The sequence below is a fragment of the Aspergillus caelatus genome (assembly GCF_009193585.1).
Source record: "Aspergillus caelatus strain CBS 763.97 unplaced genomic scaffold BDV27scaffold_158, whole genome shotgun sequence".
Lineage (NCBI taxonomy): Eukaryota > Fungi > Ascomycota > Eurotiomycetes > Eurotiales > Aspergillaceae > Aspergillus > Aspergillus caelatus.
Genome location: NW_022475421.1, coordinates 71022 through 86175, shown reverse-complemented (window position 1 = coordinate 86175; position 15154 = coordinate 71022). Strand labels below are relative to the sequence as shown.

Below are 15154 nucleotides of genomic sequence, written 5' to 3'. Positions count from 1 at the left end.
GTTCTTACTGCTACTTAGGGATGAAGTCAATGGTGGGATTTTGTTTTTGTTTTCTTTGTGTTTTGTTTTTTTCCTACAAGGATACTACTTCTTTTACCTTTTCACTATATCGATCGCCCTGTCCGGATGTAAATGCGGTTCAAATTAAAACATTGTATTCTGTATATATTTTGTATTTCGACTACTAGCTTAGCATCTACTAGTAAGTACTAACTAATCAAGTGTAATTCGGGACTCCTGGAACATGTAAACATTCCTGAAACTCCCCTGAAATTTCTCCCACCCATGGATGAAAAAAAAACCTATTGGTCCCCACTGCCCAACTAAATACACTTACAGTACTACTCCATACCTCTGAGGACTACGCACAAACTAAACTACGGACTACTAACCACCACCAACAATTCGACCTATGGGAATTAGGGAGTCGACCTCGATGAAAAGGTAATTCCGCACTTAGCGTTCGATGACCTGTTTATTCAGAAAGTGTGAAGTAAGGAGGTGCTCCCCTTAAGCGCGGAGTGATCGCTCAAAATCCAACCACCGTCCACGCCGAAGCGGGTCCATTTTCTTCAGTTCCGAGATCCAGCTCAAAACCTTTTGTTGGTCGTCATTGGACATGGTGCCCTCGATTTTCGACGCCAACAAGGTACAGTCGATTAATGCCTGGTAGATGTACTTACAATCCTCCGCCCCGTCCAGCATATCCTGAATCTCCTCGATCTCTTGGCGGACATAGTCCAGCCGCTCCGACTGACTGAGGTTCGGTGCCATTGTCTGCCCCGATGTTGCTGGGTCAAATGTGCAAATTAGATTTTGGTGGTAAAACCATAGTGACTGGTCATATGGGTCACACAGGGCGCGATGGATAAGCTCCAGTTCTTAGTTGCATTAGCGAAGAAAGCGATCATTTCTTATGTAAGACAGGGAAACGTACCGTCATTGAGCATCTTTCTTCGTTCCGCATCAGTGGCTGATTTCTCATTCAGCAATCGCTGGATAAGCTTCGTCCGATAATGCCACGCGGAAAAGTTAGAGAGATTCGTCCCAATCATCTTCTTCGCATACTCGAATTCTGCTTCCGCCATACTCTCTTCCTTCTCTTCGGGTGTCAGTGTCTCTAACGTGTCCACGACAACTCGTCGGTAGCCCCAACCATGGAAGTTTCTGCTGTCTAGGCGAAGCATTTTACCCACAAGCGCTAGCTCTTCTTCCCAGATTCTCCGGGAGATAGAGAGCGGCAGCAGACGTTTAGCTTCATCTAGAAGCCATAAACGATAGTTCCATATCCAGTAGCACTTGGGAAAGCTGCGCAGTAGCGGCATCAGGAATAGCAGGTCATTCTTGATTAAGGTAGTTATCTGATCCGCTGCAGCCTCAGTCGAGTCGCGTGGTGCAGCTTGTGTGAATTCGTGCCGCAGAACCCGGCGTCGATAATTCCACACCGTGTAGTACTCCGGATTTTTGGTCAACAATTCGGAGATTTTTTGAAGTGTTTCAGGCGTATACTGCTGTTCTGCAATCTGGACTACCTATCAGAACGCCGTGTGTATTCTGAGCAGAGCGGATATACCTTCGCACGGACTAACTGATCCAGCTCCTGGTATTTTTCTATTTTGCGAAGCTCTTGTTGACGAGCTTCTTCGGATTTCTTCTTCAAGCTGTAGCGGGGTATCCCATGCTGCCGAACCATCCATCAGTAGGTGTGGGGTATGCAGAGGGAAGGTTAAAAATTACGCTGGCCATGTCGACCTGTTGTCTATTTATGTAACACCTGACTAGTTGAAACGTGCCACCACCAGGAAGGTATGGTTTTTCTCAGGCCTACCAGTAAGGAGAACGAAGGAGTAGAAGTCACGGTTGCTCGTCTCCGTTTGGAATGCTTTCCCTATCGGGACGTCACGTGTCATACTATACTACCTCATCTATACTGGATCACCGTCCACCTTCCTTCAGCTTCCAACTTATCTACTGTTTATCAAGGGATATGTTGTTGCATTACAACACAATAGTTTTATACCCAGGGTCTAGGTTTTCATGATCTGGACCCGTAACACCATTCTTTTTGACTTTGAAGCATTCCAGAGCTGACCACAGCATTCAATTATTACGTCTATTACAGGCCGCCAACTGCAACAGTTGGGCGTCGTTATAACAATGATAGGCTCTCAATGCTATGTATTGCAGAAGTTGGACCCTCTCATGGAAAGTAGGCCGTCAACGCCTGAGCTCATCTCAGACACCTCTAGTGATGACGACTCTAATCTATCAGTTGACCATGCTATTACTCCACCGCCCCTCATAGGGCCTGTCACTCATTATGCAGCTAATCTAGGCACTGGCTCGCCTTTTTCGGGGGAGTACAAAGATACTCGCCCAATTCCCCTGCCTATGCCCGTGACAAGAAAAGGGCGCCATACTGTCTGCAACTCCAAAAACCCACCTGTGGAGGCGGATAGTGTTGCCAAACAGGCATTATCACCTGTCAGAGGTCGGCATAAAGCTAGGAGGTGTACTATAACTAATACAAATGGTGACCTTTCGAGATCTCCAGCCTCGCCGGACAGGTTCATACCAGTTAGGCAATTTATGAGTCCACTGTCGACCTTGTTTCGTGTTGGCAAACGCCCACAGGAGCTATCCCCTGAGGAGAGGTTTCTGCGCCATCGTTCACAGAAAGAAGATCCGTTTATGCCCACACGTCCAAGACGGTCTGCGAGCACACCCGGAATACCCTCAGGACGTCCATTACAACTGTACTATGGACCCCGTTTTATCAATATTCCGGCTATCACAGGGACTGATAGCCCATTGTATCCAGAAGCCGGGAATAGACAAGTGAGTAATGGCGCTGTCTGGCATGTTGGTGGAGCATCTGCTGCAGTAGGCAGGCGATCCAGGACAACTTCTAGCCGCTCTGGAGGACCCTTGGCAAGTGGAACAGCTGCGCCTATGTACAATGCTAGTTTCTTGCCATCTGTAGAATCAACCGAGGAACAATCGAAATACGAGTCAAGGGTAGCTCTTGCATTGGATATTGACCCTGCGAGAACCCTTCTCAACAGTCATCACGACTGGCCACTACTTGAGTCCACCCCAGCTCCATTCTCTCCCCTCTACGAGCGATTTTCGCCGTTGACCTGGAAAGACAATGCATGGAAAAAGGCAGAGAAGAATCGTTGTAAGTACAATTTATTTATGTCTAACTGCAAATGATGCTGCATGGTTGCCGGCCACTCATGGTCTCTTGGAAACCAACTAACCCCTTTCCACATGGTAACACTAGGGAGTACTACGCCTATACCAAGGGGAGATAGCGCAAGGATTATGCCAACACTACCATTCCGTATACTAGACGCGCCTAACCTCCGCGATGATTTTTATTGCTCAACACTCGCGTATTCAACCACTTCTGGGTTTCTTGCCGTCGGTCTTGGCCACCATGTTTACCTTTGGTCTGAAGCTTTTGGCGTTCAGTACCCACCTTTCGCTGACCAACATCCGTCGAACTACGTAACTTCTTTATCTTTCTCCTCGGAGTGTGGAGAGAAAGGCATTCTGGCTGTTGGCAGACATTCCGGTACACTCAGCCTCTGGAGTGTGTTTGATTCAGAGATACGTTTTGAAATCAATCATCCTTATACCATCACTTGTGTTGCATTCAAGCATGTGACTTCGCGCAGAATATCAGAGAGATTCAAACACGTCGGGGTAGATACGGAAGATTTGGCTGTCGGTGATGATCTAGGTAATATCTGGTACTACTCAGTGGAATGGCCTGACGATGAGATCCGAGAAGACTTTGACTGGCAAGGCTCCATGACACTGATTGCTAGGATATCGGCCCATACACAGCAGGTTTGTGGAATATCATGGTCTCCAGACGGAACGTTTCTTGCTACTGGTGGTAATGATAATGCGTGTATGTTATTCGAGCTGCAAGATATCATTCCCCCAGGAGAATTAGGCATAGTCTCGAAGTGTGTGAATACGCTATGCCAGAGTCGTCTCAATTCATCCGTGGAGAACACCCATCAACAGCTCTTACATAGACACTTCATCGCTCGCAGTTTACCTACATCCTCCCGCTCTGGAATCGCGCCTGTATCAACAGCTCTCCTCAGCCGTGTGGGATCGCTCATCTCAGATCGCGACCGAACGGTCATGGTGCCGCCAAACAATCAGAAGCATCGGCTTGTCCACTCTGCGGCGGTTAAAGCAATAGCATTCGCTCCCTGGCAGCCATCTCTTCTGGCCACTGGTGGGGGCTCTAATGACCGCGCCATCCACTTCTACCACACGCAGTCTGGCGCATGTCTGGCTACTATCAACGTTTATGCTCAGGTGACTAGCCTTATTTGGAGCAAGGCAAGGAGAGAGATTGTCGCTACCTTTGGCTTTGCACAACCAGAGCATCCGTTCCGAATTGCTGTCTTCGCCTGGCCAAGCTGTGAGCAGATCGCTGCAATCCCTTGGGGCCCAAACGGTAGTAGCTGGGATCGTATAGAGAATGAGTCAAATGTTGACTGCGGCCGAGCCCTCTGTGCGGTTAGCTACCCCTGCAGGCCTCCTACTTATGTGCTTGATAAATTAGACAGTCCCGATGGCTCTTCTATATCGAGTTTGGTGAATCAACTCAGGTCGAACAGGCAGGGAGGAAGTGTACATTACCGGCGGGCAGTTGTGCGGCCTAGGGCCAAGGAAGGTGGGCTCTGGTGTCCACGCACAGTCGAAGAAGGATGTATCATTGTGGCTTCTAGTGACCAAAGTGTCAAGTTTCATGAGGTGTGGAGCAGTGGAAGAAAACAAAAGGCTGCAGCTTCTGGGCCATACGGTGGCAGTGAGATCCTCGAGGGTATTGAAGGTTTGGAAGCCCCAGGAAAGGAAGTCATTCGTTGACGTTAAAGCTTCGGGATGCAGAGCTTCGCGAATTATTGGCAACATATCCTTAGTGCAGTAGGTTATCATGTCAAGCATGTATCCTTATAGGGAATTGGGATAGACATGTCATGGCGATGAATGCAGCATTCTGTAAAACAGGGAGCATAGTCGCCAGCTACTCTAGGAGGTCACTGACGAAGTAAAGTTCATTTCATATGCCCGGATATGCTTTATATTCGTGAACCAGTAGGTGGCATTACCCGTTTAAGAACGGGAATACTTGAGTAGGTCGACATACTCTGCATGGAATAGGCAGATACAATAAACAGACCCTGTATGGTGACTCCCGCTAACAGCAGTGGTCCCCAAATATTCCATAACAGCAAAACACTCGTAACTGCGTCATGTGGTAAAGTGATATATAGGGTCCAGGAGGGGAAACATAAAAGTAGCAAAAGGAATAAGATGGGGAAAAAGAAGCAGATATATAAGAAACGTCAGCGACAGGATTTGAACCTGTGCGGGCGAACCCAACAGATTTCTAGTCTGTCGCCTTAACCACTCGGCCACACTGACTTAGATGAAATTTATATAACTAGCTTTCCCTATAGATGGGTAAATGCATCTCCAGTTATTGACTTATAAGACAGCCTCTGTTGGACCATATATTTCCTTAAGGTGATCATCACGAGAGGCGAGTTCATTCCTATTTAGAGTGACTCAACCATATCTCTAGGGTGTGTATCTATTTTAATTAGATTCATTGAGCTGTTCAATTCGGACGCTCTTTACGAATATTAGCATCTTTCTTATTGTCCGTCTTGTTTACCAAGGAACGCTTACTTTTACCTACAAATATAGTATTCTATGTTGTACCAGGTCAGGGACTGGCGGTATATTTGTACATGAATGCATCATTCAGCTTTGGTAACTTGTCCTATATGGTCTTTTTGACACGGGCAGTTAACGATCGCCAACCAAGCTATATAGTGCTCGAACGACTTCGGGAGATGTATGTACATGTATGGCCAGTTCACGAAGAACTTGATACTATGTTGATCACGTGGGGGGTGTTATAGTCGCTGAGCCACGGCTTTGTTTGTTGGATTGCTGCTTGCATTAGCCTGTGTGGGGGATAAGAAAAAGAACTAAGGTGTCAAGAAATGTACTTGACTGCTGTCAAAGAGCAAAAAAGTACCGTCAGCGACAGGATTTGAACCTGTGCGGGCGAACCCAATAGATTTCTAGTCTATCGCCTTAACCACTCGGCCACACTGACAATTGATATTTAACTAGTCTATATTTGATTAAATAAGCCTACAAAACTAATAAGGTCCACTTTGTGCTGCTTCCTCAACAGCATATACATCATCAGAAAAGGTAAATGGTATCAATATACTGCAAAGAACCACCGTACGCCTCTAATCAACTCATTTTGATACTGCTCGTATTGTCCGTGGCTTTTCTTTGCGTGGTATTTTATAATTTATTCTTGGTTTATGGTGTGGTGTTGTTGATTAGGGTTTAAATATATATATCCCCCGATGCTAGCGCGTGAGATTATTTCCAGTACGACCATATGTCAATTACCAATGCTAGCGCCGTGTTCGAGAGGGAGCATACCGATAATATACACCAGAATATAGCCCCCTCCCCAAAGGACATTCCTTGAATGAGGCTGCCCTACCCTGCCGCCGTTTGCCGTACTGTTTGTGTCTCGGGCCTGCTCGTACGATGGGTAGTCACGTGGGAAAAGCAAGTATATATGTGTTTTGTATCTGATTAAGGAGATACGTACAAGGTGATAGATCTAAAGACCGAGAACCTCGGATTTGTGCGTGTTCAATCCCCCATGTCAACATGACTAGGAACATATACCAGGACGATAGATGTATGAAGGCACGTAAATAGATGGTAGTAGCAAGCCAACGTAGATGCTAGTGAACGATGGCTCCATACACTAAAACGGAATACAAGAAACAGATTCAAAAAATATATTTTCTCTCTTTGAGCACTTTTTGTCTGGGTGTAGTACACGGAACTCCAGGAACAAACACAGAAGAACAGGGTATAAAAATCTAATCTATTTTCTCGCCTTGTTCTTCCCCTTCCCTCCACTGCCCAGCTTGGTCTTCTTTGGTGGCGGCTGGGGAGCTGAAAGAGCCTCATCCTCGGAGTCATCTTCCGTATCGGCAATGAAATCGGCCATCGAACCGGCACTCTCGGCATCATCATCCTCGTCGTCTTCGTCTTCCTCTAGGGACTCCTCAGCGTCGGAAGAGCCGGCAGACTCCTCCGCCTCAACGTCAAATACATCTTCGTTCTCATCGTCATCTTCCTCACTGCCCTCTTCCTCGTCTTCTGACTCATCAATGCCGGACTGGACGCCGTTCAGCATGGATTCGTCTTCGTCGAAGGTCTGATCGCGAATCAACTTGGTCCGTGGTGTGGCCATGTGCTTTGCAGTCTCAGCATCGCTATCCTCCTCCTCAAGCTCTTCCTCTCCCTCAACGTAGATGACGTTGTCTTCATCTTCACTCTCCATCCCTTCTGCTCCACTGCGGATTGATTGCCTCAAGCCGAGTTGCGCGTCCAGCATATCAAGCTTACCTTTAAGCAGTAGTAAAGAGGATAGACTTGATGAGCGCTGATCCATGACCTTGTAAAGCGTGGCCATACGCTTCAAAAGGTCTGGCTGACCGGCGAGCGCCCCGCCATGTGCGACACATGTCCATTGAATCCACACGAGGAGATGTCCATACCGACCAGGCCGGGCAGAAAGACGCTCGGCCAGCTTTTGGAGAAGTGTAGCTGCCAGGGACGACTCCAAGCGTTGAATGGTCGTCCGGATGATCGAGAGGTCACCGGTATGGAAACAAGATTCAAGCATGTCGTTATCGTTGGTCCTAAGGGACTGTGTAAGGACAGTGGAGAGTGAGACACCGGATGGAATCTGTTGGACTGCATTGTTGGGTTTCCCGGGAACAAGAGACCCGATGCGGACATCATCCTCAAGTTCAGCCTCAACATCTATGTCTGCTGCGTTTGCCCGCATGAGCTCGCCAAAGGAGGGTTCGCCAGCCTCGTCCTCCTCATCTTCAGGATCCGACTCTCCCGCGTTATCCATCTCCACGTCGCTGTCGGTACCATTCTGTTTGTCTGCTTCCTTCACTTCGCCCGACTGCTTGTGTTCTTTGTCGTCATCATCCGAGTATCCATCGCTATCCGAGACAACGTCTTGTCTGGAGTCTTGCATCTCAACATCATCATCTGCAAGACTTCCTTGCTGTACCACCACCTTGGACTCATCGACCTGGCTTTCACCTGTCTTCATTGCACCGTTCGTGGTAACCGATGAGAGTACCGAGCTGAACTTGCTCTTGACAATCTCCTTCGTGCCCGTGAACGCCAACTCGTCGGTTTCCTCATCGAAACAAGAAACACGCTCAAAGATAGGGATGACGCCTCCTTCAGCATATGCAATGACTAGGTCATGACCTTGGAACGATGCTGTTACCACCGGGACGAGCGCATCAGAGCCCTCGGAGCGCGTGATCTTAATGGAACACTCTGCTCTCCTGGTCATCTGCCTTCCCCTTGCCTTCAAGCTCGTGGCAGCCTTACCTCCCTGCAAATCTTTTGGCTGAACGAATGGCCTCATGAAGAGCTCAATTGTGCCGTCGTCAGTTACAGCTGCCAGGGCTTGCTTTTCCAACGACGAGTCACCTGTCTTCTTCCCGAAGCCGGTGTACAATGACAACGAAGATACTTCTTTTTCAGTCACCAGATTCATCACGAGCTTCCGACTCTCAGGGTCAAACACATTGATATAACGGTCATTATCGGAGCCGAGGAACAGCCCGGTAGAGGCGGACTCAGTGGAGGTGAGAAGAGTATGGATAGAATTGCGCATGGCGGGGAACGCAATTGGCGCATCGTTATTATCAATATCGATTATATATGGTGTTTGAGATGCGCAGATAACAGGTGGGTTGGAGGGAAGCGGGCGCGCCAGACTCGTGACCACCGAGGATGAAGGCAAGTTAATTATCCTAGCATGCGATGTTAGACAGGTCTTGAAAATCCCATGATAAGGATATATGAGCTTACTTTGTGCTTTTCCCGGTGCGTAGATCCCATTGTACAAGTTTGTTATCACCACCGACACTCCAACCTTCTTGAGCGGGCTTGCTCAATGTAAATTTGAAATCCTTAATCCCTTCATCATGAGCCCCAATAAGTGTTCCGACAATCTTGTCCTCCGTAGGCGAGTACATCCGGATATCTGAAGCACTGGTACCGAAGGCGACGACTACATCTCCCTGATCGAACCCACCGGCGGAACCATTGACGTCGGAGTGTCGCTTTCTCTTCTTCTTCGACTGCTGATCGCGATCCTTCTGCCTTCCTGGATAATATCCCCAATCTAGGGAGGTGACCGTCTCCTTAGGACCCAAGACATGCTCGCATTGTAACCGGCCGGTATTCGTATCATGAATTCGCAAATGCTGAGCACCAAGACCCTGAATGACCGACGCGAAAAGCGCCAATTGATATTCAGACGGTGCAAATGACGCCTTTAGTATCGAAGATTTGCTCCCCGTGTATGTCATGCCGGATATCGCGGGCGACGCAGCGGAGGAGGTTTTCGAGGCGGGCGGGCGAGACGTCTTCTTACCCATTTTGACCAAATCTGTAAGCGAAAGAAGAAACAAACAATGTCATAGAACAGAAACCAGGTAGTGGATTAATCCTAGTCCCGCTTCGACTTTGAGCGACACCTGGATGTTGAGAGTCTGTTGAACTGCAGACTGTCGCCGTCTCTTGGGCGGTGTTGCTGAGAAGGAAAAAAAAGTTCTGTAGAGCCAATAGATGGCGCTTGCCCTGTTATGGTCTAGCGCCCTTATAAGTACTGCAGGCGTCTTATCTAATCGCCCGTCTCTTTCCATAACTACTCCTACTACTCCATACTCTTTAAAGACCTTTAACTAATCTTTCCTCTCAACAATGCGTCGGTCTTAGACGTGCCCGCAGAATGTTGAATCGGACTAGGCTTTCTGTTTTTGCTGGTGCCACTTCCTCCTCCCATTCACGATTAAGAAACTAGGTAGGTAATCTCGAGCTAGTCGTTCGAATCTACTAACCCCGATATTGCCCGGGTTGAATGTCTTCTCAAACTCACTCACAGCAGAGCCTTCACATCAGGCTCTGAAGATAAGCACAGCTTGCTTCTTCGACTGGTCGATATTACCAAAGGACTGAAATATAATTGGGTTCAGAAGTTGCATTCTTCGGGCCTTGGGAGGCAAATATGCGCAGTTTCTAGTTTGACTGCTACTGGCACACATTGCATGTTCTCCGCGCAGAGTCATGCGTTGTCAGTTGCTACACTCTTGACTCATCTCCGCCCACCCAGACTCGACTGCAAGAAAATCCCCTTTGTCGTGTTCCACTCCACCTATAAGCCAGGGGTGACCGATAAAGCGCGACACTGATGATTATTCGAAGATCAATGTGGAGTGTCCTGAGACCAGCAGAACAAGGGATACAGGCAGGCACCACTGTTACGCTACATGTACTACTAGGGAAAAAGTCGAGTTAAGCTCATATTCATACCGTGACCGAACCAGTTCTTTAAAGCTCAAAGCGATCAGGTATCAGATCCGTCGGTGTTTGTTCCTGTCCTTACTAACATTCTATATCTCTCTTGGCATGACTAACAAGCCATAGTGGTTATGTCAGCAGCACGAGGCTAGACCTAATGCAATGCAAGGGAAGGGCTCAGGGCTTGACCCTGGGGCTTTCTCGGGTCAGCAGATCAACTTTTTCTGGATCGGTGTGTAGCAAACCAGCCATCACCATATCCATGATGCAGTCCTTCATCCCGTCATGAATGCCTAACAGATTTTTTGGGTATGTCATATCTGACTTACGGTATGACAAAAGATACATTTAACGAATGGCGTCTGGTGCGATGTGTCCAAGCCAAACACCTTAAGAGGACCTTCAGTGTTCTTCAAGTATTACTTATTTCGTCAGCTTGATGTGCCTTTTTTTGCAGCTCTGACTTGTTTTTTATTTTTATTTTTGGAGAGCTGAATATTTTTCGAGGATGTTTCCGACAAAGGGACTCCTGGTACGAGGATCCACCAGAGTTGGAAGAACCCAATCGTATCCATGGACTCGTAGAACGCGTCATCCATAAGCCAATCAAAAACTGCTGAATATTAAATTAGGACTAGTGTATCCGATGGAGTTAGCGGCAGAGGACGGACGAGCGCGACGCGGTCGTTCGTACTTAAGGATTCTAGCACCCCCTCCGATTTTCTCAGTCTCTGTTTCTGGACCTGAGCTGAGCTGCGCGCCGGTCACGCCTTCCTTACCCTTTTTCTTACTTACCGCCTTGCCTAAACCTGCGTGTCCAAGGTTACCCGTGACCACCCCTGGGCATTATCATCATTTATTTTCTTTTTAACTCGGTCTAACGCGTTGTCGCGTCGCGCTCCCAGATAAGAATCCCAGCCACAGCTACTGCACTTGCCCTTTATATTTTATTATATTTTATTTATTATGGTCATTATTATTTCCCCTTTCACTTGATTATTATTATTAGCAACAACTCAAACACCCAAACCAAATTAACTGTATTTCTATCACCCTTCAATCTCGACCGCGACTCCACGAGGTCCATTTAATCACTGTGGCCTCAGGCATATGGTTGGCACGTGCGATCCTTCTAAAGATCACCTGACTTGCCTATTCTTTTTCGACTTCTCCCTTTTGATTCTTTCCACTTCCGTTTTATCTCGAGATTGCCTCACGCTTAGTCAATCAGGCTTGCCGCCCACGTGACCATCTACAGCGTACCGCCTCTTGGCAATATAAATTCCTCTGCTTCCTGTCGCATTCTCCACTTCCGACCCGCGCTAATACTCATCTTTCCTGTATATTCTAACACCGCGGCGTCGCAGCAGTTGTGACTGCTGAACAACAGTTTTCATCTGTCTTTTGTCACTTAATCAGGGGGTTTTAGTCGACGGTTGACGAATCGATCCATTTAGTCTGTGATAGCGCAGAGAATACCTATTCAGTGCATTTTTGTTGTCGCTTTAAGCTTTCTCGATAACTGATACCAGCTGCTGCCTACATCGCTGCGTGTTAGTACACTGTATTCTGGTCCACAGCTGGACATTTAAACATCGACCTCGATGGCGACCCCGCCTCCGGAGGCTGCTCCTGTGCTCAAGGAGGAGAAGCCTCAACTGCCACCGTCGCCAAATGGCATCTCTGTCGATGTTGGTCGCAAAGAGTATGTATATCTCCAATCGACTTTCGGAAACATGGAACTAATTGCTGACTGCCTCTTCACAGCATGCAGGGTCTTGTAACTGATTCTAAGCCAGATGCGGCTGTTAATGAGAAGAAAGTCGAATCGACCAAACCTGCTTCAATGAATGGCCATGAGACCACTGCCACAAACGGAGTCAATACAACATCCCCTCCGAAATCACCGACTGCTCCGCCCGAGGAACGCAAAAACCTGGTCACGGAATCTTCAGCTATAGACGAAACAAAAAAGGAAACAACTGGGAAGAACCTTGCCAACTCTAGTGGGAATACTAGTGCTGATAATGGTACCCCTCAAAAATCGCAGCCAACGCCAGATAGCTTAAAGCCAGCGAAAGAGGTGGACGGCAGTGCACAGGCTCGGGGCTCTGCCGCAAAGACTGATCTTCCACATCATCCTCCCGCTAGTGCAAAGCCTGAACGTTCTTCGAACAATGATTTAACTACTAAGGCTCCCTCGCTACCACATCTGCAGAGTGTTGATCAGGAAATGCGAGATGCACCAGATGTTCCGGTGTCTCCCACAAAGCTGTCTAGGGAACGCGAGCCAGATTCAAGAGATGAGCCTGCTGCGAAGCGTACCAAGATTGGAGGGGAAGGTTCTACCTCATCTGGATTTAAAGCCCCCGGGACCCCCGGCCCCGTGGCTGAGCGACGTGCGGATGCGGCAACAAATGGCGATGCGACTATGACTAGGGTTCAGCACAAGTTCCTTCTTAAAGGAATCCAAAGCCTGAAGCGTATGAATGACTCACGCTTTTATCGAGAGCCAGTTGATCCAGAGAAGATGAACATTCCTCATTATCCACAGATTATCAGACAGCCCATGGATCTTGGGACCATTGAGAGACGTCTGAAAAATAATGAGTACAAGTCGGTCAAGGCTGTCGTTGATGATTTTAACCTAATGGTTCAAAACTCGTTGACGTTCAATGGCCCGGATCATATTGTTGCGCAGGAAGGGCAGAAGCTCAAGTCTACTTTCGAAAAGCAGATGATTAACTGCCCTAGGCCTGATGATATCGAAGAAAGGAAACCGAAGAAGTCTTCTCCTAAGACCTCAGCGGCACGACGGGAACCACGAACAAGTATAGGCCAGGCTCCACCACGCCCAACTGGTGGTTCCCCTCAGGCTACAACATTCGCTTTGGGACCAGAAGGTCTTCCTGTTATTCGACGCGATTCTACCAATGCTGATGGACGCCCTAAGCGGTCCATCCATCCCCCGAAGCGCGATCTACCCTACTCAACGAAGCCAAAGAAGAAGAAATATCAATGGGAATTGAAGTTCTGCCAGGAGGTTCTAGATGAGCTTCACAAGCCAAAACATTTTAATTATGCAGTCCCATTCTATCAACCCGTTGATCCTGTGGCCTTGAATATTCCTACCTACCACAGCATTATTAAGAAACCGATGGATCTCTCGACTATGCAAACGAAACTTAAAACTGGTCAATACGAGAACGCCAAAGAATTCGAACTGGACATGCGCCTGATCTTCAAAAACTGTTTCAAGTTCAATATCCCTGGCGACCCTACATACCTTGCTGGACAAAAGTTTGAAGAGATATTCAACTCTAAATGGTCTCAGAAGGCACGCTACCTGGAGGCCCATGAACCGCATCCTGAGCACCAAAGCGGAAAGTCCGAGTCCGAATCTGACGAAAGCGATGAAGATGCGGACGATAGCGACGACGACGAAGAACTTCAACGGCTACAGCAGAAGATCGCTGAGATGACACGTAAGGTGGAAGCTATTGCTCAGAAGAAGAAAAAGAAGACACCACCCGGATCGAAGAAGGCCGGGAAGCTCAAGTCTAGCACGAAGGATATCAAGAAGCCTGGAACCATGAATCTGGCCAAGAAGGACAAGAAGAGCAGCATAAAGCCATCGAAGCCCGAGAAGCAGCGCTGGGTCACATATCAGGAGAAGCAAATCATATCCAATGGGATTAGTAGCCTTCCAGATAAGAAGATGCAGGAAGCGCTTAAGATCATCCAAAGCAATGTTCCATCTCTCAAGGTACGATCTCCGCCACAGTTACTTACTGCAATGAGCTAAGAAGCCTAACTTTTGCGTCTAGGGCACCCAGGAGACGGAGATTGAACTTGATATCGATGAGCTACCTAACGATGTATTATTGATGCTTCTTAGATTCGTCAAGAAGAATGCGCCCCAAGTTATGGAAGATGAAGATGTGGCGACACCCACTGCTATGAATACTGCTGCTGCCCCCAAACCCAAAAAGAACAAGCCCATGAGCAAGTTTGAACAGGAAGCTCAGATCAACATGCTCGAGAGCAACCTGTCTCGCTTCCAGGGCGGTGGCCGTTCTCCTGATCCAGTTCCTTCCGTGGAAGCCAACGAAAGTAGCGACGATTCGGAAGATGACTCGGAAGAGAGCGAGGAGGAGTAAACCTTCGCTGGATGGATTCTAGCTGAATATTTACTTTTCGGAAATCTTCCACTTTGTCTTGTTGATCTACTATGCTAGTCCCTGGGCATTCCTATTCTTCATTTTACGTTATCCATTATTCTAATTAGTTGTTCCCCATCTTGGTTGTTAACCTGTGTTACCACACCAGCCTTTTCTGTTTGTCTTTTCCTTTCTACTATTAGCGATACTGTTGCGTTGGAAGACGGCCTGGATTTTATTATCAGGCGCCTGGTATTCTTGTACATAGCCCTTTACTTCTATCGGGTTGAACGTCGCGTCTGAGCTCTCCACTTTCGCTCGCCTGCATCTGGTGGCAAGATCCATAATCCTGTGGTGAACGCACGATATGCTTTTGCTCGTCTTTCACGAGGGCACTTCCTGCTGACATTGGTTGGACTTGCTCAAGCATGCTTTGCGCTTGTTCTCTGGTGAAGGCGGAAATGATTCAGTTGCAAGTCGATGCGCAGTGATAGTTCTCTGAGGAGAGG

General features: G+C 47.8%; 4 protein-coding genes and 2 non-coding genes across 6 annotated transcripts; 2 read left to right on the top strand and 4 right to left on the bottom strand.

Moving 5' to 3' along the window:
• Nucleotides 1–368: 368 nt before the first annotated feature.
• On the bottom strand, nt 369–1829 carry BDV27DRAFT_132368 (Rab geranylgeranyltransferase BET4). Its single transcript, XM_032067863.1, has 4 exons — nt 1738–1829; nt 1574–1681; nt 938–1523; nt 369–881 (listed from the first exon to the last, which is right to left on the bottom strand). The coding sequence occupies exons 1-4, from the start codon at nt 1744–1746 to the stop codon at nt 511–513; spliced, it is 1074 nt and encodes a 357-aa protein (XP_031925003.1). The 5' UTR covers nt 1747–1829; the 3' UTR covers nt 369–510.
• A 2016-nt stretch (nt 1830–3845) lies between these two features.
• On the top strand, nt 3846–5343 carry BDV27DRAFT_132365 (uncharacterized protein). Its single transcript, XM_032067862.1, has one exon. The coding sequence runs from the start codon at nt 3925–3927 to the stop codon at nt 4897–4899; it is 975 nt and encodes a 324-aa protein (XP_031925002.1). The 5' UTR covers nt 3846–3924; the 3' UTR covers nt 4900–5343.
• A 33-nt stretch (nt 5344–5376) lies between these two features.
• Nucleotides 5377–5457, bottom strand: BDV27DRAFT_t162. The gene has a single exon. It is a non-coding gene; the product is annotated as a tRNA-Ser (tRNA).
• A 622-nt stretch (nt 5458–6079) lies between these two features.
• BDV27DRAFT_t161 lies at nt 6080–6160 on the bottom strand. Its single transcript has one exon. It is a non-coding gene; the product is annotated as a tRNA-Ser (tRNA).
• A 601-nt stretch (nt 6161–6761) lies between these two features.
• BDV27DRAFT_132363 (WD40 repeat and Utp12 domain-containing protein) lies at nt 6762–9698 on the bottom strand. The gene is made up of 2 exons (XM_032067861.1): nt 8992–9698; nt 6762–8933 (listed from the first exon to the last, which is right to left on the bottom strand). The coding sequence occupies exons 1-2, from the start codon at nt 9561–9563 to the stop codon at nt 6965–6967; spliced, it is 2541 nt and encodes an 846-aa protein (XP_031925001.1). The 5' UTR covers nt 9564–9698; the 3' UTR covers nt 6762–6964.
• A 2025-nt stretch (nt 9699–11723) lies between these two features.
• Nucleotides 11724–14719, top strand: BDV27DRAFT_24053 (putative transcription regulator BDF1). Its single transcript, XM_032076106.1, has 3 exons — nt 11724–12190; nt 12253–14251; nt 14313–14719. The coding sequence occupies exons 1-3, from the start codon at nt 12090–12092 to the stop codon at nt 14643–14645; spliced, it is 2433 nt and encodes an 810-aa protein (XP_031925000.1). The 5' UTR covers nt 11724–12089; the 3' UTR covers nt 14646–14719.
• The last annotated feature ends 435 nt before the right edge of the window (nt 14720–15154 follow it).

Bases quoted from the DNA above. Each gene is read 5' to 3' on its own strand.
- BDV27DRAFT_132368 (XM_032067863.1), bottom strand. The intron at 1,524-1,573 runs GTATATCCGCTC...TAGGTAGTCCAG, and splicing joins ATCAGTTAGTCCGTGCGAAG to ATTGCAGAACAGCAGTATAC. The intron at 882-937 runs GTACGTTTCCCT...AATGCAACTAAG, and splicing joins AAGAAAGATGCTCAATGACG to AACTGGAGCTTATCCATCGC.
- BDV27DRAFT_132365 (XM_032067862.1), top strand. From the start codon at position 3,925: ATGTTATTCGAGCTGCAAGATATCATTCCCCCAGGAGAATTAGGCATA.
- BDV27DRAFT_24053 (XM_032076106.1), top strand. From the start codon at position 12,090: ATGGCGACCCCGCCTCCGGAGGCTGCTCCTGTGCTCAAGGAGGAGAAG. The intron at 12,191-12,252 runs GTATGTATATCT...GCCTCTTCACAG, and splicing joins GTCGATGTTGGTCGCAAAGA to CATGCAGGGTCTTGTAACTG. The intron at 14,252-14,312 runs GTACGATCTCCG...TTTTGCGTCTAG, and splicing joins GCAATGTTCCATCTCTCAAG to GGCACCCAGGAGACGGAGAT.
- BDV27DRAFT_132363 (XM_032067861.1), bottom strand. From the start codon at position 9,563: ATGGGTAAGAAGACGTCTCGCCCGCCCGCCTCGAAAACCTCCTCCGCT. The intron at 8,934-8,991 runs GTAAGCTCATAT...ATCGCATGCTAG, and splicing joins CGCACCGGGAAAAGCACAAA to GATAATTAACTTGCCTTCAT.